The sequence below is a fragment of the Lacerta agilis genome, chromosome 8 (assembly GCF_009819535.1).
Source record: "Lacerta agilis isolate rLacAgi1 chromosome 8, rLacAgi1.pri, whole genome shotgun sequence".
Taxonomy (NCBI): domain Eukaryota; kingdom Metazoa; phylum Chordata; class Lepidosauria; order Squamata; family Lacertidae; genus Lacerta; species Lacerta agilis.
In genome coordinates this window covers 13776821-13797946 of record NC_046319.1, presented here as the reverse complement: position 1 = coordinate 13797946, position 21126 = coordinate 13776821, and the positions used below count along the sequence as shown (strand labels likewise).

At 46.1% G+C, this 21126-nt stretch overlaps 1 protein-coding gene across 1 annotated transcript; it reads left to right on the top strand.

Annotated features, from left to right (window-relative positions):
* The first annotated feature begins 19 nt into the window (after window positions 1-19).
* NMNAT1 (nicotinamide nucleotide adenylyltransferase 1) lies at window positions 20-17963 on the top strand. Its single transcript, XM_033156230.1, has 5 exons — window positions 20-133; window positions 14202-14375; window positions 14883-15066; window positions 16411-16550; window positions 17064-17963. Exons 2-5 carry the CDS (start codon window positions 14258-14260, stop codon window positions 17468-17470), a joined length of 849 nt encoding a protein of 282 aa, XP_033012121.1. The 5' UTR covers window positions 20-133; window positions 14202-14257; the 3' UTR covers window positions 17471-17963.
* The last annotated feature ends 3163 nt before the right edge of the window (window positions 17964-21126 follow it).

Genomic DNA, 21126 nt, shown 5'->3' with positions numbered 1-21126 from the left:
ACCAATAAGAAGCTTCCCCGGAGGTACTCGTGCAATACTGTGCCCCCGCAGGCGGCCAAACCCGCACAGTTCGGTTCCGTCCCTAAAGTGTTGTTGGCCGGAATCTGTCGGGGAAGAGGCGCCTTCCAAACAGGTAAGAGCCCATTTAGGGGACCTTATGGGGTCGCGATATGAGGGGTGGGTGAGTTGTTTTGGATTAGAGCAGGGATTCTTAATGGCGATTGATGAACCGGTGAGGGGACGGGGCTGTAGTGAAGTCAGGGGATCCTTGAATGACCCCGGAGGAAGAAAGTATTGCGGTGGTAATATAAGTTGATATTGTTCATATTTAGCGTGATTGTGAGTGATGGCGAATGCCAATTTTAACCTGCCTTCACGGGGGTGTATCCAGTCGAGATATACACGTGCATACAGCTGTAAAAGTGTGGCACCTTTTTTCAGAAAGGGCTAAAATTAAGAATGGGCAACTGAGGATGCATTTCTTAAAATTATATGTGTGATCTTCAGCCATAGAACCCAGGACAGTTCATGGAATAAAACTATAAGTTATAAATACAAGGGCAAAGGGCTGGAGATATGAAGAGGGATTTCACCCGATGCCAAAAAGATGTTTAGCATGGTAAAGAGGGGAATGAGAGGAGAAATAATCGCCATCCCCAAATATCTGAACAGCTGTCACATGGAGGATGGAGCAAGCTTGTTTTCTCCTGCTCCAAAGAGTAGGACCTGAACCAATGGCTTCAAGTTACAAGAAAGAGGATTCTGACTAACCATCAGGAAGAACTTGGCAAGACCTGTTCGACACTGGCCATGAGAAGTGGTGGATTCTCCTTTCTTGGAGGCTTTTAAACAGAGGTTGAATGGCCATCTCTCATGTATAATCTAGCTGAAATTCCTGCATTGCAGAGGGTTGATGACCCTTGAGGTTCCTTCCAACTCTGCAGTTCTATGATTCTATGCTATTACCTGGTAGCCCTTACTAATGTAGGAACATAGAAAGCTGCCTTATATTGGGTCAGGCTATTGGCCCATCTAGCTTGGTATTGTCTGCACTGACTGGCAGTAGCACTCCAGGGTTTGGGGCTGGAGTATCTCCCAGCCCTAGCTGGGAATTGACTCTAGGTTCTTATTTGTGCATTACACTCTACCACTGAGCTATAGCCCTTCCCTATAATCAAGGCTATGGTGAAATATAGGTAATGAGGGGGCGTTGTGGGTGGGAGGTGAGAGATGTCTTCATGTTGTAAGACATAGGTAGAGGAAGTCTGTGCTTTAAGATTTTGTATGAACCTTTAAAATAATAATACTGTAGTGCATCTAATCTGCTACTCCTGTATGTGGCTCAGCAGGCTGCAGGAAGTCACTCTAAGGTGCAGAGGGGAGCACAAAAGTACTTTAGTGCCAGCCAGCTTGAAACTGCCTTGTGGTACATTTGGCAGAAAATCCATCACAGTGGAAATAGTGTGTATGTGGGGTCATTCTGTTGATCTGCAGCCCACTTCTTTATGGGGCCCCATGAGGCTGCATTTTCTCTGTAGGTGAATAATTGGTATCAACTTCTCTGAAAGGCTGAGTGTAGGAGAGGTTTTTTGTTTGTTTTTAAGCCTGCCACATTCCTGTACCTTTTACAGCAGTGTGACATGTAGACATTTAGCAGGTGAAAGCTCTTCCTGGCAAAAATTGATCAGAGTAGATCCACTGAAATTAGTGGAACTACATTACTCACATTTTTAAACTTAAATGGCTCTACTCTGTGTACAGTCTACTCTGAGTAAGACTCATATTTTTTATTATTACCATTAGTATTATAGCAGTTATATCCCACCCTTTCTGTACATACTCCCCCCTTAATTTAAGCCCCACAACAATGCTGTGAGGTGGGTTAGCGCTGAGAGGCAGTGACTGGCCCAAAATCATCCAGTGAGCTTAATGGCTGAGTGGGGATTTGAACCCTGGTCTCCCAGGTCCTAGTCCATCACGCTAACCAGTACACCACACTGTTTGCCAAACTTTCCCTGTATTCATATCCCACCTTTCCTCCAAGGAACTCAAAGGTGGCGTACAAAGTTCGTTCCCCCTTTCCCATTTTTTCCTCGCAACAATCCTTTGAGGTAGGTTAGGCTGAGAGACTGTGACTTACCAAAGGCTTCGTGGCTGAGTGGGGATTTGAACCCAGGTGTCCCAGGTCCTCATCTGACATTCTGACCACTGCACCACATTGGCTGTGGACTAGCATTGGATACAATGCACAGAGAAAATCTGTATGTTTGGGTTGCTGTTGGGGTCTGATGCATGGGGGTATGTGTCAGCTACATGGCCAATCCTGCCCCCACTGATGGAAGTTGTAGTTCAGCAACCTCTAGAGAATCATACAGGCTAGCCACCCCTAATATACAAGATCAGGATGTGTGATTATAAAGGAACCCAAAATCAGAAACAGCCAGATGTTTTGCTTCTATTTTGTCTAAGAGTCACTGGGCTGAGATGAATAGTTTAAGCGAAATCTTAATTTCCACTTTTTAAGGCCCCTTGTACTTAACAAGGGTGATTTCTGTGTAAGCATGCTCAGGATTTATTTAATTCCATTTATTAATCACTTCCAATAAAATATTTCAAAGCCATTTTACAGTAAAAAGATTGCACTGCATGTTCCCTGGGGTAATCAAAAATCTTGCATAGGAACTCTGACATGATCTAACTCTGAATCGTTTAACACTACTAGATCAGAATTGCAACTTTGCTTAAATTAATCCATTCCTGAAGACAAAATGGTTTTGAAACTTTTTTAAGGCTTCCTAAATACTTTCAAATTCATCGTGAAACAAATGTGAGGTTTGATAATACCCGGGAGACAGAGTTCTACAGGAGTTAGCTCCTCATTCATTGCTGATCACTAGACTGGCTGCTTTTTAAAAAGCAGAGTAAGATCAATTTCCAATCCAAACTTATTACATATTACTAATTTCAATAGCACCTTCTTAATTTATATGTAACTCTGGTTTCCTCTTCACAGCAACTCAACCCTGCTGTATAAAGGTAACAGCCCCATCCATTGCTCCATCCACTTTTTTGCCCGTGCCTGTACATATATTTTGCCCCAGACCATGCCCTTCAGTGGCACATGGCCCCCAAAGCTTGCCCAGGGAAGAAAGAATGTGGCCCTTTCCTTGGAAAAGTTTGACCACTGCTGCAGTAGGTGGAGAAACCCAGCCTGATGGGTGGGGTAATAACAACAACAACAACAACAACAACAACAACAACAACAACAACAAATAGGTGATGCCAGTTTTGTACTGTGGAGTCTGATCACATGATGAAGAGATCCGCTTAGAAGCCATTTTGGCATATAATTTAATAATCCATTTGTGCAGCAAACTAAACTCCACACACACAAGCACACACCCTAAAGCCAGGCCGTTGTCTGGAGAGTTAGAGCCTCCCTTCCCAGGAATATACAATCTGACTATTTTAACAGACTGCTCCGCAAAAGGGAATTTTCAGATCGCCTCTAAAACAGCTGCCTGTCCCTTCAGCCTGGCCGGGGGGGGGGAGCAGAAGAAAGCACCCTCCTAAAAACATCCCCTTAAACCCTTAAAGATCAAAGCGGCTGACTTGAGAACTGGCTACTCCCCTCACTTTGAAACTGGAGCTCTGGAGCATCTCCTTCTTCTGTCTCCTGTTCCATACCCGTTCCCATAGCAACCCTCTCCCAGTTAATCTGCTGCGAGGAGCTTCTACATTAAGTCAGGAGTACACATACAAAAGGAGGAAAAAGCTTTGAGGGCATACTGTTTTGCTCCCCACAAAAAAAGTATCTGTGGATTTTTTTTATTAAAAAAATATTCTTCTTTTTAAAAAAATAGTAGAATTTTCTACAAAAAGATTTTGAAAGCCAACAGCCTCCCAGAGCTATCCTTTAAAAAAAATCCCAAAAGCCACGACTCCCCCACCTACTGCACCTCAAAAGGCTGCTTAATGAATAGTTAAAATCTTCGGCTATGAATATCCCCAGATCTGAAGATCTTCCCACTGTGCCTGCTGCAGAGATCAGTCCATTTCGAAAAGAGGGAAAGAACTGAAGGCAGTTTAGCAGGGCGCTCATCGTGGTAGGGGCAGACGAATCCAGCCCCTGGCGGATTGCAGGTCAGATGTGCCAGAGGCAGCCACACTCGGAGACTGGCTCATAACAGATCCCCGTCTTAGTCTCTTTGTTCAGTATCAAGCCAGGAAAAACCACGTTCACAAGCCAAAATAGTCCCAGGACAGAGAAAAATGCTATAAGGTGGGGAGGGATGTCATTAGAATAAAAGATAGCACACTTTTGAATTTGCTGTGCAAGTGCAAAATATCAAGACAGACCCAAAACATTTCAGCTTTCTTTTCATTTGTTAAAGCTACTAGTCCTCATGATAGTGAAAAAACAACTGTGTGTGTGTGTGCACGTGTGAAAAGCCAATCTTTTGTGTGTATGCGTAAGGGTACATGCAACTTCCTTTTTCTCTTTTGCCTAAATATTTGCTAAAACTCCCAAAATGGAACACACCAGCATCTAAGCTTTTGGATAGGTTTGTTTAAATAAGCATGTTTTAAGCAGGCACTGAAAAGAGTACAGTGAAGGTGCCTGCCTGGTGTCAATAGGCAAGGAGTTCCAAACTATTGGTGCCCCCACACTAAAAAAATAAAAATGATTTTTTTACAACTGCGGAACAAGTATTAAGTGGAACCTGTAGCAGTGTGAGTACCGCAGACTGAAGCAGTCAGGTCAGTGCATATGGGATAAGATGCTTCTGCAAGTAAACTGGCCCCAAGCTGTTAAGGGCTTTATATGCCAATAGTAACACCTTGAATGTGGCCCAGTAACAAACAGACCACCATTGCAGATCTCTTAAATCTCTGCTTCATGCCTGCTGCAGTCTGAATAGTTTCAATCCACAAAGTGGATGCTATTCATGTTTAAACCAAAAAACCTGCCATGTAAAATTAAAAAAATATGCATTTAATGTCACAGCCTAATTTGACCTTAGCATGTGGCCCTCCAGATATTATAGGACTCCAGCTTCTACCATCCCTGACTATTGGCCATGCTGATGAGAGTTGTCATCCAAAATATCTGGAGGGCACTGAGTTGAAGAGGAAGGCTGTTTTAGCACAAAGAGGAAGCATGATACCTACCGGTTGATACTAGACTGCTCACCAAGAGAGTCACTGATAAGTAATAAAGCTCAGGGGTGGTTTTTGCCTATGGAAGACACAACAGTCCATTCGTTAGAAAAGGAGCTTTAAAAAAAAATTTTTAATGAGAAGGTCCCATCCGCAGAATTGCAATCTAGTGAGATCACATAAGGGTCAGAATAACAACCCCATGTACAGGTGAAACTCGAAAAATTAGAATATTGTGGAAAAGTTCATTTCTTTCAGTAATTCAACTTAAAAGGTGAAACTAATATATGAGATAGACTCATGACATGCACAACGAGATATGTCGAGCCTTTATTTGTTATAATTGTGATGATTATGGCATACAGCTGATAAGAACCCCAAATTCACAGTTTCAACTTTGGGGTTTTCATCAGCTGTACGCCATAATCATCACAATTATAACAAGCAAAGGCTTGACATATCTCGGTTTGCATGTTATGAGTCTATCTCATATATTAAACTCCAGTAGCTAATGAAAACAATTGCTTACATAAATGGACTTTTACACGATATTCTAATTTTTCAAGTTTCAGCTGTATTGGGAGCGTGTCCCACTGTCTTCAAGACAGCCTACTCCCAAGTCAGATTGCAGATCAAGTAATAAATATATGGAAATACAGACAAACCTCGGTTGTCAAATGTAATCCATTCTGGAAGACCATTAGACTTCTGAAACATTTGACAACCGAGGATCAAAGGGTGGTCGGCGAAGTCAATGGAGGGGAAGAGGGGGGGGGGACTCCCTGGAAGCCATTCGGCTTCCGAAAATCATTTGAAAACCAGAGCAGTTACTTCCAGGTTTTTGCCATCCGGGATCCGAAACGTATGATAACAGAGGCATTCGGGAACTGCGGTTTAACTGTAATAAAGAGTTTTTAAGTTACAGCCCTTCCCTTATGACATAGGAAGCTTTCTTATTCTGATTCAGACCATTGGTCCATCCAGCTCAACATGTCTACACTGACTAGCAGCAGCTTTCTGGGGTTTTCAGACAGGGGACATTCCCAGCCCTGCCTGGAGATGTTGGGGATTGATCCCTGAGCCTTCTGCATGCAAACAAGTGCCCTAACACTGAGCTATGATATAGGCAGCCCTTGAGCTCCAAAAACTGTGTGAACAACTCAAGAGCTGCTTATATGAGGGAACAAAACTTGGAATTCCTCCAGCCCAGAATTCCATTTTAAAACAAATTGTGTAGGACCTCTGGTTAGGGCCACCCAAAGGTAAAGGTACCCCTGACCACTAGGTGTCGTCACGGACGACTCTGGGGTTGCGGCGCTCATCTTGCTCTATAGGCCGAGGGAGCCGGCGTTTGTCCACAGACAGCTTCCGGGTCATATGGCCAGCCTGACTAAGCCACTTCTGGTGAACCAGAGCAGCGCCTGCCGGAGCAGTACCTATTTATCTACTTGCACCTTGCGTGCTTTTGAAGTGCTAGGTGGGCAGGTGCTGGGACCGAACAACAGGGATTCGAATTGCCAACCTTCTGATCGGCAAGTCCTAGGCTCTGTGGTTTAAGACTACAGCACCACCCTTGTCCCAGGGCCACCCAAAAGCCTCCCTTAATTCCGCTAGCTTGAGGGGTGGGGCAAGCTTTTGTTTTTAGGCATGCCTAAATATAACAGAATCAGCAATTACTCACGCATTGTGTGGCTAAGGCAGTAAATATGATGGTGCAAGCTCCTTTTGCAAAAGAGGCACCCCCAAAGATGAAGAAAGTGGTCTTCAGCTCCCATGGAACTGGTTCCAGCATGACCAGAAGCAAAGCCAGCCCTGAAAAGATGGGAGGGGGAGAATTAAGAGTGCTAAAAATGCACTTGCACAGAGACAGGCAGGATGCAGGGCTGTTGACAGGTCATGTAGCAAGTTAGGAAGCTGCCTTAGCTGGAGGCAGGCCCCTAGTCCATCTAGGTCAGTATTGTCTACACTGACTGGCAGCCGCTCTCCAGGGTTTCAGGCTGGGTTATCTCCCATCCCTCCTGGAGATGTCAAGAATCAAACCTGGGACTGCCTGCATGCAAAGTAGACGATCTGCCACAGAGTTATGGTCATTCCCCTAAACACAAAGTAAAATCCTAGTCCTCATGGTTCTGAATAAAAGGCTGATTTAAACACAGAGAGCTGCAGAGTCAGGCCACTAGTCCATGTAGCTCAATATTGTCTATAGCGACTAGCAGTAGCTCTCCAGGGTTTTAGACAGGGGACACCCCCCAGCCCAACCTAGAAATGCTGGGGATTGAACCTGGGATCTACTGCATGCAGAGTTCAGCAGCTGGCTTATGTTTTATGCTTCAAGAAATTGTAGGATATTTCAACTACGCATACACATCACAGAACTACAAAACCTCCAAGTTCCAGCTGCCTTGGCTAACAGCCACAGATTTACCTAGCAGCTTTAAAAATAAGAAAATGCTGGCTTCCATTCCACGTTTCTTGTGGCAATGAGTTTCACAGCTTAATCCAGAATTCTGCAGTGATGCATGCCTAGATTCCCAATATTTGCTCGCAGTACTACCTTGATGACAGTGGGCAGCTTCAAGGAAAGGCCCCCAAATGGAGTGTGCAAATGAGCGACAACTCCAAGGTGGTGCCCTCTGCCCGTGCAAACCCTCCATTTGGCACACGTGCTGTGCACTGAGAGACCCTCAACTGCGTTCAGTATACAACTCCTTAAATTGCACCCTTACTAGTCTTGACATATAAAAAAACACACAAATTGTGGATCAACAAAATCCTTTTGGGCACATAATTCAGCCCACCAGGCAATGGAAAGAGAGCCAGACAAACCACGGTTTACTCACCAATGGTGAAGAACGTAAAGATGATGCTTCCAACCAGATTGTAGAGGAGGGGCAGACCACAGTAATGAGATGATCTAGGTCTGGAAAAAAAGGGTTGAGGATTTTGAACCAAACGTTTTAGGTCAATATTTGCTTCTTCAGATATAGCCTGGGATGTATACACACCCGAAAGTTTGCACCAGGGTAATTACAATGCTTTGCCAAGAAAAGCTTAATTCCTCCACCTGTATAAATTATGCAAATTTCATATATTTGTCCATTATTTGCATTAATTCATGCTAGTTCAGGGCAACAAAGCTCTTCCCTTGGCAAGTCCTGGTCTCCCTTTTGGCTTCATCCTTGCACTTTTACACCTGCCTCGGCCACCTTAAGAGCTAGAAACTTGATTCATGTATCTTCTTTAATCAGAAGCTGTGGGTTCTCTAGATGCTAAATTCTGTGCTGGCTATCGATGTCTGTACTTACAGTTTTAGGATACAAATAGCCCTGCCTTTTTGTACAGCACAGAGCCAGGAGTGCAGGTTAGGAGCACAGGAGGCGGCCTTGTATCTGGTCATCTGAACCAGTGTTGCCTGCTCTGACTGGCAGCCACTCTCCAGGGGCTCAAGCAGAGAGAGGCCTTCCCCACCACCTTGTAACTGGCGATGCCGGGAGTGGGGTGAGGTTGAACCTTGGACCTTCTGCAACTGCAACTCAGGCTAGAGGCAAAATGCATCTCCTCAGGCCTCTCTCTCTCTCAGTCCCACTACCTCCTGGGGTAGCTCGCCTTATACCACTGGGAAAGCGTTTTGTCCCCCCAGATGTGGCTGAACTACAACTCCCATAATCCTTGTCCATTGGCTGTGCTTGCTGGGGCTGATGGGAGTTGCAGTCCAGTGGCATTGGGTGGCTACAGGTTCCCGCACCTGAGCTAGACCAATGTCGTTTCCTGCAACCGACTTCTCAAGATGTTAGGCAGGGATTCTCCAGTTCTTCAATTACTTTTGCACAGCGCTTGTTGGGAGATCTAAACAGAAGGCAATCCACATCCTTTCTGCCAAATGTGCCCCTCCATCTCTTTCTGAGCCTCAAGCATCCCCTGCCCACACAACACACCCTCTCTCCAGCCCACATCCCTCACTGACCTTCCTTGAGTGTTTTTGCCTGGTTGGAGTGTGTCCTTCCACTCTGTTCATGCCTCTTGCTTGCCTGGATAGCGTGTGAGTGTGTGCAGAAACTAGCCTGTGGTGCAAATGTAAAATTTGCATCTGTTGCTCTGCCCACTACTGGCATGTGGCCCTGGAAGATTTCCCAGAAGGAGATGCGGCCCTCGAGCTGAAAATGTTTCTCTACCGCTGTTTTACATCAGGAATGGGGAGCCTGGGTCACCCTCCAGAAGGTGCTGGACTCCAACTCTCATCATCCCCAGCCAGCATGACCAATGGTTTGGGACGATGGGAGTTGTAGTCCAGCAACACCTGGAAGATGGGCTCCTTCTGCTTTTGATACACCTTCCTCCCTATCATAACGGTGCCTTACACAGGGCCTGGTGACCAGAGTCCCTAAAGCTGTCCACGTAACCCCAAAACAGTCCCACAGCAGCTTCCCGTTGAATTTTCAGCCTTCAGGTTCGGAGTTTGAACCCTCAGCCCATCAAGGGGTGAAAGACTCGATAGCCTTCTTGCCAACAGAGATTTAAACCAATAAAAGGCACCCAAAACCAATTCCAAAATCTCCATGGGCCAGGCTGCGAGCTCCCTCTTCTCAACGTCACCACCTCGGAATATTCCAGCCTGCTCCCCCCACGTTCTGGAAGGTACGCAAAGGTGTTGAGAGTCGTCGCAAGCAAGACAAGTGGATTTTTTTAAAACAACAACAAAAGCAATGCCCCTTGCTTTGTACCTTAGCAAGACGTAGAGCTGGAAAATGAAAGCAGCAATTCCAAGGGCAAATATAGCAAACTGCCTAAGGGGGGGGGGAGAAAAAAAAATGGCGGTTTTTAATGTTATGGCATCTATATCCCACCTTTCCTCTAGGTGTGGCGTGCTTGGTTTACTTCCTCCCCATTTTTATCCTCACAACAACCCTGTGGGGTAGGTTGGGTGGAGACACACACCCGGAGTCACACCCAGTGAGCTTCATGGCTGAACACGGATTTGAAAACTGGCCTTGTCCAGCTCCTAGCCCAACACTCATAACACTGCACCATGCTGCTATCTGTGGAGGCTGATCCAATAGGGTGAACGGGGTGCTGTCCCACCAACCTCAGCTTTTCCTCAGGAGGATGGGGGGGGGGGGACTAGAATTCGCTGGCTCTGCTTGTCATTGGCTCTGGCCCCACCTATTGTTTGGCTCCCTGCCTTCCGCCCCGCTGGTCCCAGTGCTCACTTGTCACCTGCCAACCCTTGGGGGAAATCTCCCGCAGTTCCAGAGTTCTGGCGGTCACTTGCAAGCAGCGTGTTAAGTGGCAGGTTCTTTTTCTTGCAACCCAACCACCAAAGTCACCAAGGAGCAGCTTGGCGCTGCAGTCGGGTAACATTTGACCAGCCTTCTCTCCCCAGCCCGGCGCTTATCCAGATGCATCGGACTACATGTTGCATTGCAGGGGGTTGGACTAGATGACCGTTGGGGATCCCTTCCAACTCCATGATTCTACGATACACCTCCCAACAGCCCTAGCCAGCACAGCCCAAGACATCTGGTACAGTACGCCCAAGATAAGGGTTCTTACAGTCTGAGTCGGTGACGCTTTGGGAGCCATCGGCTGAAGTGGTAGGCTGTGTGAGCTAGGCAGAAATGGATCATAGCGGATCTCCCGAGAACCTGGGGAGGAAGAGCAGATTCTTCCCTTAGGATCAGTGGGTTGATTCTTCTGGAATTTTAATACAAGACCAGAAGCCCACCCAAATACCAGTTCTTTGCCCAAATCGGGGCCTTACAGATTTTTGGGGGTCAGTCTCCAGGCGCCTCCCGCTACAGCTCCCATGCTTGGCTGGAGCTGATGGGAGTTGTAGTCCAAAACATCCAGAGGGCACCAGGTTTAAAAGAGGATCGAAACATGGAGGAGAGGGCATAAGTGGATACTAGCCGGGACATTTATGCTCTACAACTGGATATCATTACGCATAATGGCTATGCTCTCCCTCCATGTAGGAAGCAGGATACTGGTTCCTGTGCTGTTGTTCTGGGGTCATGCTTTGGGTCTCCCCAGAGGCATCTAGCTGGCCGCTGCCTCCTCAGGGAGCACATAATGGCATATAACTAACATTTAATTAAAACAGGGCTTCTCAGAAACAAGTTCTTGAGCATGTACAGAGCGCTTCTACCTCACAAGGCAGATTATGTGTGTGGTTATGGTTAGAGACATCTGATGGCGGGGGGAGGGGAGGGGAGGAATAGTATGTATATTTAATATTAGAGTGGAGGTGGGGTGATAATTGCATACATTGGATATTTAGAAATCCACAACATCCAAGGGAGGCAGTGTTCCTGAGTATGTGAGGAGTTCATATGAGCAGGACTGAGTCTTCCTCCTCATCTACAGAAATCTACAAGGAGGAGGGAGAGAGGGGGAAAAACTGACAGTTTCCACCCAGTGGAGAGCCCCGGCACAGTTTCGTTAGGGAACTCGGCCCCTTCGCCATTTCATCCCTGTTTTAACCTTACCAGTAGCACCAGATGCCTCGATGAGGTTCGGCACCGCCTGGCCAAGCCGCCGCTTGCAGCCTCTCTGCAGCAGCAGTGGTCGGGGTTTCTCGCCGCCGCTGTCTTCCTCCGGCCCCTGGATCGCCCTCTGCGCGGCCCGCGCAAGCCCCCCGCTTATCCCGCACTCCGCGGATCGCCGGCCCACGCGGCCGCTTCTCCTTCCCCTAAAGCAGTGTTTTTCAACCACTGTTCCGTGGCACACTAGTGTGCCGCGAGATGTTGCCTGGTGTGCCGTGGGAAAAATTGAAAAATTCAAGAGAATTACTTTATATATAGTCAATATAGGCACAGAGTTAAATTTTTTAACATTTTCTAATGGTGGTGTGCCTCGTGATTTTTTTCATGAAACAAGTGTGCCTTTGCCCAAAAAAGGTTGAAAAACACTGCCCTAAAGGCAGGCGACCCGGTGCAGGCCTGCTGCCCGGGAGCTTTCAGCTGATCGCTCGGTCAGGTTACAGGATCGCTTTCATTCATTCATTCCCACGTTTCCAGCTGGGGAGGAGCTCCGAAGACTACAACTCCCATCATCCCTGCCTAGTGCCCTTGCTTGCTGGACGGGGCTGGTGGGAGTTGAGAGTCCAGTAAACACTCGGGAGTGACCGGCAAGGATCCCCATCTCTGAACGAGACTATCCCTTGCCTTACCTTATCCTTAGCTGCCTCAACCACAAAACTCTCTTGGCACTTAATTATTATTCCCCTCCCCCCCCCCCACTGTAGGAACCTCAGTGCACTGCTTTGACGTTGGTAGATTTGCTTGCTTTGCAATAAAGCAGCATGTGAATTTTATGAAATAAAAAAAATCAGTCAACAAATAGTGGAACTTTAGGTTTGCAGATTAAAGGGCAGTTTTGAAAGTGGGAGTCCAGGGCTTGTGGCCTGTGGGATAGGGCCCAATCCAAAACAGATTACCTCCTTCTCCTGTTCAGAAGTAGCATAACCAAAGTGTGTTTTCTTTAAGGCCCTCCTGGAATTCTCAGTGATTTATTTACTGCCTGGGTAGCGATGGAGAAAGCTGGGCTCTGCAGCTGGTTTTGAATAAAACAGGTGTATTTTCTCCTGTTTGTTGCGTATGTCTGAAATTGTTCGTATTTTGCTTAATTTACTCTGATTTTGCTAGAGAAGGGGCAAAAAGCTACAAGGCAACATTGGAAAGCTGTCGGCTACAAATTGGTAAGAGTCTGCATAATGTTTGCACATTTAACTGTGGGAACGCAGTGCAGTAGAGCTATAGTTCCCTGTGCAAGTTTTAATCCCCATGCTAGATTTTTGCAAGTGGTGACATGAGAAAAGGATGGAAAGAAGAGCAGAAAAGTAAGAGGTTGAAAGTAAAGGAAACAATGTTAGAAGGGAAGAAAGAAGAGAGATGAATTTTTCTCCTACACTGAAGTTGCAACAGCTTCACATCACTCATCTGTGTCACAAGCTCAGATGCATCTCTTGGTTGCAACTAATTGTCTTGCCCCTTTTGAACGGGAGAATGAACATCTTGTTTATTCTCGTTGACAACTACCTGTTATTTCATGAGGAAAGGGTTTATGTTTATTATTATTATTATTATTATTATTATTATTATTATTATTATTATTATGTATTTAGTGTTTATATGTTGTAAACTGCGCTGTGATCTTCGGACAAAAGGTGGCATGTAAAATAAATAAATAAATGGCCTGGGATCTCCTTCACGCAAAAGCAGATTTCCCAACTGATGAGCTACAGTGGTACCTTGGTTCTCAAACACCTTGGTACTCAAACAACCTGGAACCCAAGCACTGCAGGCCCGGAAGTAAGTGTTCCGGTTTGCAAACTTTTTTCACAAGCCGAATGTGCTCCATTTTGAGTTCCACACTTCCATTTTGAGTGCTACGCTGAGGTCTGTCTGTTTTTGCTATTTGTTTTGTGTTTTTTTGCGGCTTTTTTGTTTTGTTTTTGTGACTGTGTGGAACCCAGTTCAGCTACTGATTGATTGATTGATTGTGTGCCTGCAGTACATTGCTTATTGCTTTCATTTTGTGGATCATTGGTCTCTTTAGATAGTAAAATTCATGTTAAATTGCTGTTTTAGGGGTTGTTTTTAAACAGGCATAGGCAAACTCCAGCCCTCCAGGTGTTTGGGACTACAATTCCCATCATCCCTAGCTAACAGGACCAGTGGTCAGGGATGATGGGAATTGTAGTCCCAAACATCTGGAGGGCCGGAGTTTGCCGATACCTGTTTTTAAAAGTCTGGAACGAATTAATCCATTTTGCATTACTTTCTATGGGAAAGCGCACCTTGGTTTTGGAACGCTTTGGTTTTGGAACGGACTTCCAGAACGGATTAAGTTTGAATACCAAGGTACCAGCTCAACCCACAAAAGCACAGGAAGCTGCCTGGTACTGAGATAGATTGTTGGTGCAGCCTTTTGTGCGTCTTCTTGACGGTAACTTCTGCTTAGCCTCTTGTATTTCAGATATATACATATATAATTGCTTCCTTTGAAACTGAACCTAAGCTCCTCCGTCTCCTCGCTTGCAGCGTGCGGTGGCATTGACTCAGCCTTCCCTCTGCATCTGTTGATCCAGCCAAGTCAGATGGAGAATTCGGACGACAGGACCGAAGTGGTGCTCCTGGCCTGCGGCTCCTTCAACCCCATCACCAACATGCACCTCCGACTCTTCGAACTGGCAAGAGACCACCTGCACGAAACAGGTAACCCCAGCTGCTCCTTTGAGGACCAGCTCGGATTCCTACTTTATCAGTCAAATACAGAAATAGCTGAAATAGTTTGCTGGTTTCTATCATCATTTTCCCCCCCATCATTTTTTATTTTATTTTACAGATTATTTTTCACCAGCTATCTTTGCCCTCTCCCTCCTCCCTGCTAACCGATAAGACAGGCATAGGCAAACTCGGCCCTCCAGATGTTTTGGGACTACAACTCCCATCATCCCTGACCGCTGGTCCTGTTAGCTAGGGATGATGGGAGTTGTAGTCCAAAAACAGTTGGAGGACCAAGTTTGCCTATGCCTGTCTTATCGGTTAGTAGGGAGGAGGGAGAGGGCAAAGAAAGCTGGTGACAAATAATCTGCAAAATATTGTTCAGCTGAGCTACCCCTTGGGAAGCTGTTAAGTCTTCACCTTTTGAGTTGCCTTCTTGAAACACTTAGGTTATTTCAACAACCCAACCCCCTGGCTCTTGGCTTTTGTTGCATGCAGGGAGATACAAAGTGGTGAAAGGGATCGTTTCACCTGTGGGCGACGCGTACAAGAAGAAAGGCCTCATCAGTGCCAGGCACCGGGTGACTATGGCGAGGCTCGCGACGGAGAGCTCCGACTGGGTGGAAGTGGATGACTGGGAGAGCAACCAAAAGGAATGGCAAGAGACCATCAAAGTCCTCAGGTATCGCCAGGGCTGGGTGTGTGCCACTGTAGCTCAGCGGTAGGGCACCCGCTTCGCATTCAGAGGGTCCCAGGTTCAATCCCAGGCATCTCCAGGTAGAGCTGGGAATGTCCCCTGCTTGAATCCCTGCAGAGCCGCTGCCAGTCAGTGTAGACAACACTCAGCTAGATGGAGCAAGGATCTGATTCAGTATACGGCCAACCTTCCAACAAGCTTTTTTAGTGGGGATGTTTCACAGCCTGCATCTGTATTTGAATTACTTTTAGACAATGTTTTTAGAAGTTTTCATTGTTTTGAAACCATACCAGACCCTGTTTAGCTTTACGATGTGCTAGCAGTTGGGGGTTTCCCCCCCCCCCTGCAACACTATGGGTTTTTTTGTTTGTGTGTTTGCCACGCTGGTCTCCTTAGGGAGGAAGGGTGGGATATACCGTAAATGCTTAATAATCCTCTCCTCCCCCTCCCTTTTTCTTTCTTTCCTCCCTCTCTATTTTCTCCTCTCTCCTCCCCCCACTTCTCTGACCCCCCCCCCCCTTCAATCCCACATTGCCTCAAACTGACTGGAAATATCTCAAAAATGTCTCAAACTGACTGTAATTGACCTGTATGAAGGAATCCACGATTTGAAAAAAGAGACATTGAATGTACTCTTGTTAGTTATGGCAAATATTTTAATAAAAACATTTTTAAAAATAGAAATAAAAACAAATGTTCAATAATGGTGATATTATTGTTGTGTTGTTAATAATAATAATAATAATAATAATAATAATAATAACAACAACAACAACAATAGTATAGCTTCTTATGTCTGAAGAGTTGGCCGTAGCTCAGTGGTAGAACCCATACTTTGCATGCAGAATCCCAGGTAGCTGGATCAATCTCCAGCAGCAACAGAAATGGAAGCCCTGCGTCCATTCCTCTCCCCTTACTTTGCTGCTTCCCCTCTCTCTGATTCTAGATTGTAAGTCCCCCCTGCAACCATCTGTTCTCCTCTTGTGTGTTCTAAATCTGGGGTAGAGAGCTGTCTATGATGCGCTACGTTAGTGCTACGTTAGCTGTCTATGATGTGCTACGTTAACCTGCTGCTCTCTAGATAGTTTTGGACTACAGCTCCCATCAGCCCCAAGCAGCGAAGTCATGGTATGCGGGAGCTAATGGGAGCTGGAGTCCAAAACATCTGGAGGGCAGCCAGGCTGGTGAAGGTTGTGCTGTGTGTTCATGCGGTGCTGTATTTGCAATAGATAAGAATGGGGAGATATTTTTTTTCAAGGGATCCGAAAGATAAAAACATTATCACCACTCCCTCTTTTCGCTTTTTAAAGTCATCCTTTTGTGTCACAGGTATCACCAGCAGAAGCTGAAACGTTCATGTCTCGCTAACAGCTTTGATGACGTAGCTCCTTTGAGCAAAACGGGGCGGAAGAGGAAACGGGAAACGGGCAGGCAAGTCCCCGTCAGCCGGAATCAACCCCTAACAAAAGGTTCATTTAATATCAAAATTGTACTGAGCCAGCCATTTCGTACCCAGCGTCGCTCGGAAATTCTAAGAAATGAAAACACCAGTGTGGTGTTGAAATCAGTAGTTAAAATCAGTGCAGTTTTGAATGGTTCAGTCCACCAAAGCATTGTGGGAAGTGAAGTTTGTTGAAGGTACCGAGAGTTGTTAGAAGACCTTCTCCCAGAGCCACAGTTCCCAAAAGGATTTAACTATCAATCCCAATTCCCAGGGAACTCTGGGAATTGTAGCTCTGTGAGGGGAATAGGGGTCTTACTAACAACTCTCAGCACCCTTAACAAACAAACTACAACTCCCATGGTTCTTCGAGGTAACCCATGACTCTTTAAAATGGCATGACACTGCTTTGAATGTGTAGTGCAGATGGGGGGGGCACTGTTTTCGCACCAGGGACACACAGCTCTCTGGCTTTAGGTCCAGGGGAAATGCTGCAGAACTCCTAACCCAATAATAATTCCTGTCCCTCCCATTTTGCTAGATGTACCTCCTCAGCTGAAGTTGCTCTGTGGGACAGACATCTTGGAGTCCTTTGCAGTCCCCAACCTCTGGAAAGCAGAAGACATCGCGGAAATCGTGGCCAACCACGGCATGGTGTGCATTAGCAGGGTGGGGAATGACGCCCAGAAATTCATCTACGAATCCGAGGTGCTGTGGAAGCACAAGGAAAGCATCCACTTAGTGCAGGAGTGGATTGCCAACGACATCTCTGCCACCAAGATCCGGAGAGCCTTGCGGAGGGGCCAGAGCATCCGATACCTGGTGCCAGACGCAGTTCGAGCTTACATCAAGCAGCACGACCTGTACACTGCAGAGAGCGAAGATCAGAATTCAGGAGTCATCCTCGCTCCATTTCAGAGATACACGAGGGAGGCCAAAAATAATTGAAGGTGTGGTGGTGGGGCTGGTCCATATGGGCAAGTGCCAGCTTCAGTCTTGATTCCTCCAAGCCCCTCCTTGCTGTACACTCTTAGAGAGAGTTCCTGGCTGTCACATTCCCCCTCTTTAGTCTCAGTGATGCCCCTTGTAGAACACAACTGCAAGGAGGATGAAGGCAACATTGGAGTGAGTTGGCTCTGCCTGTCATTGGCTCTGGCTCCACTCACCGCTGGGCTCCCTACCTTACACCCCACCAGTCCCAATGGGCACCAGCCCCCATTGAATTTGAACAGTCCATCTTTAGATGGGAAAGGGAGGGGAGAGAGGGAGGGCTGGGGCAACCTTTGAGAGTTTTATCAGCTTAAGAGTTTTATTAGTGTGTTTTATCAGCTTAGCATTGTCACAGTCCTCAAAACCATCCCCTTGCATGCCAGGGACGGGGGCCTTATGTAGAGTTGCCAGCTGGCGTGTCAAAATCACACACACACACACACACACAGAGTTTCTCAGCCTTTCTCAGCAACTTCGTCGGTGGAAACCAGCAAGTGGTTTTTTTCATGGCACGATTTTCCTGAAAGTGCCCGTGGGTTGAGCTGATGTTGAGGGCACAGGATCTGGCTGCTGGTTGAGAAGTTGCAACCAACCCAACTATGTGAACATGAATCCCAAGCATTGCAGAGTCTTCCACTTATACACACGAACAATAGGTCTGATTGTAGTGCACCAGCTCTTCTCTTCTTTAGGTAAGGCCTGCAGAACTTTGGGCACTGAAGTTGGACAGAACCCTTCTGTTCTTTGCTGTCCCAGGCAGGCAGTGAGACAGGGAGGTTTCTTGAGCCCACCGTGAGCCAGTATATATGACACATGGTCTGTCACCTTCAGCTGGGTGGACCAGGAGTTATTCAGGCCTGTTCCGCTGTCCCCTTGAGCTGCTAAGCACCATTGTGCAGCCTTTGGCCTCCCCCAGAGGTAAAGTCTGCAGAACAACTATGACTAAAGGGTGGAATGGACACACCCACTTCTGATTGAAATCTAGCATCTTGGCAACAAGAGTTAAATGCTTGCTTTATTACTTTGAATTTCTTTGATTCTAAGAATATGTGATTGACTACTCTTCCAGTGTGCAAACTGGTCACATAGCCCTTGTCTACTCTAAATGCCACCTAGAATTTGAAGTGCCTTGCAGGTTCACCAGCTCCTACATTCACAGAGTGGCATTCTCCTCTTGTTCATTTGACCCCTGCCCCTCCTTTTCCAACTGTGGTTGCAGACTCCATTTTGCAGGCAACAACGATGACTATGAAATGAATGTATGGTGGTCAGAATTACATTTCCACCAGTTTTAATCCTAACCATGGTTCGCTCAAACCAGAGTTTGCAGACCCATTTCCAACCTAGCTGCAGACTCTGAATTGCAGATAGCTATGGTAAGCTTTAAGATCAATGCACAGGTAACTATGGCTAGCTCCCAAAGGAAACAGATAAGGGAATATGTGCCCAACAGAGGAGGAAGAGCAGGAACCGAGAGGATATTTTCAGTGTCCTCTCCAGTTTTCCTCTACATGAATGCATATTGGGAAATGCTTTTCACGGAAAGACTGCATGCCTTTGAATCTTTTAGCTCTGTTGGTTCAGAGCCGCCAACAGAAAAGAAAAGAAAAATCAACAAAGCTTTGGTCCTCCTAAACTTCCATGACTCACACTTCAATTGAACAGAGTTGAATTTTTGTACGTTTCCCCCCGACACCGTAATGTGATTCAAGAAATAAACTATAGCGGCTATTAAAAGAGATAGCACGAGATGCTGTAGCATATACCACCGCCACCCTGAGGTGATGTTATTAAATGATACTGGGATTTGCATGAAGAAAGAGCATAGAATATTAGTGAGTTAATTTAGCTGGAGCAAGAATGTTCCTTGTAAAAACAAGAGAAGAGGAGGAGGAGGAGGAGGAGGAGGAGGAGGAAAAACTGTGACAATGTATTAGCAACCTGCAATTATTGCAATTCAACAAAGCAATCACAAGGTGATAATGCATTTATTATATGTTATATTTTGTAAGATTGGGGAGAATTATCACATACTAGAGAAAGAACAACGCACAAGAAAACCTACAAAGGCTATTGTTGTTTCACATAATGGGTGTAACAGATGAGAATTTGTCTTTATTCAGTTACTGAATGTTCTTGTATATCATATATATATATATATAACATACATGCACACACAAATACCCTTTTCAAATTTTTGTAACTTCCTTCTTTACAATTTTTTTTAATGAATAATTAACAGGAACAGAACAGGGTCAAGAGTTTTTTGTTTACGGTCAACTTTCATTGCAAAAATCGCACTTTGCCCTCCCCACAGCTGCACAACCAACCCTTAAAAATCATAATGCTGTAGTGTGAGAGAGCGTTTGTGTGTGTGTGCCCCTGCACTTTACCTCTGCAACGCCAGAGAGGCGCTGTGAATGAGCCAGGAGATCAACATGTGATATTCTGATAACTTCCTTCCTCAACATGTTTAGAATATTACAATAAAATCAGTATGACGAAATCAGTTCACAAGCTGAGTGTGTTGCTTTTGCACTGGGATGGAGGACTTTCTCTGCCTGAGAGCCACATTCCCTTCTGGGCAACTTTCCAGGGGACGTATACCAGCGGTGAGCAGAGCAACAAATATAAATTTTACCTTTGTACAGGGGGCTAGTTTCTACACCCACCCACACCCTCGCTTCTCCGTGTTCCCATCAAAGCAAGGCAGGAGCATGATCAGAGCTGAAGGACATAGTTCAGCCAGGCAGAAATGCATGAGGAGGGGGCGAAAGAAGGACAATGAGAGGCATGGCCTGGAGGGAGTTGTGGCCTGTCAAGAATCCCAAGGGCCAGATAGACAGGACTGGAGGGCCGCATTTGACACTTGGATCTAAGGAGGGAAAAAGCTTTTTTTCCTTCTCGGAGAAATTCGCCAAATCAGCTCAGCCAAGCAAGACTATGGGTTATGTTTGGCTATGTGGGGATAACCAACTTCTGGGATAAGCCAGTAATTCTGGAGTGCCTGCTCCCACTGGTTATGATTGGGTCCGTTGGTTATGAAGCTGAAGGTCGTGAGAAGTTGTTTGGAGTTCTGAAGGTTTCTCTGGAGTTACGAAGGTCGTTACGAAGGCTTTTAAGGTTCCAAAGAGGAAAGGATAGGCAGCGAAAAGAACAGCAGAAAGTGTGGCCAAAAATAAGAAGGCGGCCAAATAAAAATGAAGAAATAAAAAAGACTAAGAGACTGCAGTCAATGGTGGAGTTGCGCTCTCCCGACTACTACTCTGTGCGACTTAGTTTCTCTTTCGCTTTCTCTCTTGCTTGTCTCGCACGGTTGTTCTCTCTTGGCTTCTCTCGCGCACTCTACACTCCGCTACAGAGAGCAGGGGCCATTTATTGATAAACTAAACAACGTCATAGCATTAACATGAACCAATCACAACATTGCATTTGGCTGTGTTTCCGGGCGGGAAACTGCTTTCGGCCGTTACTTTAAAGCTTCCTGGCGTGCTTTACTGTAAGCGCGGAGTGATCCAGGCAGCAAACCTTGGCCGGATCTCTTTGCTTTCCGTGCATTGCGCGGAAGGTTTTTGTGCTGCGGCAAAGTGCGGGAAGCCCACAAAAACGTATTC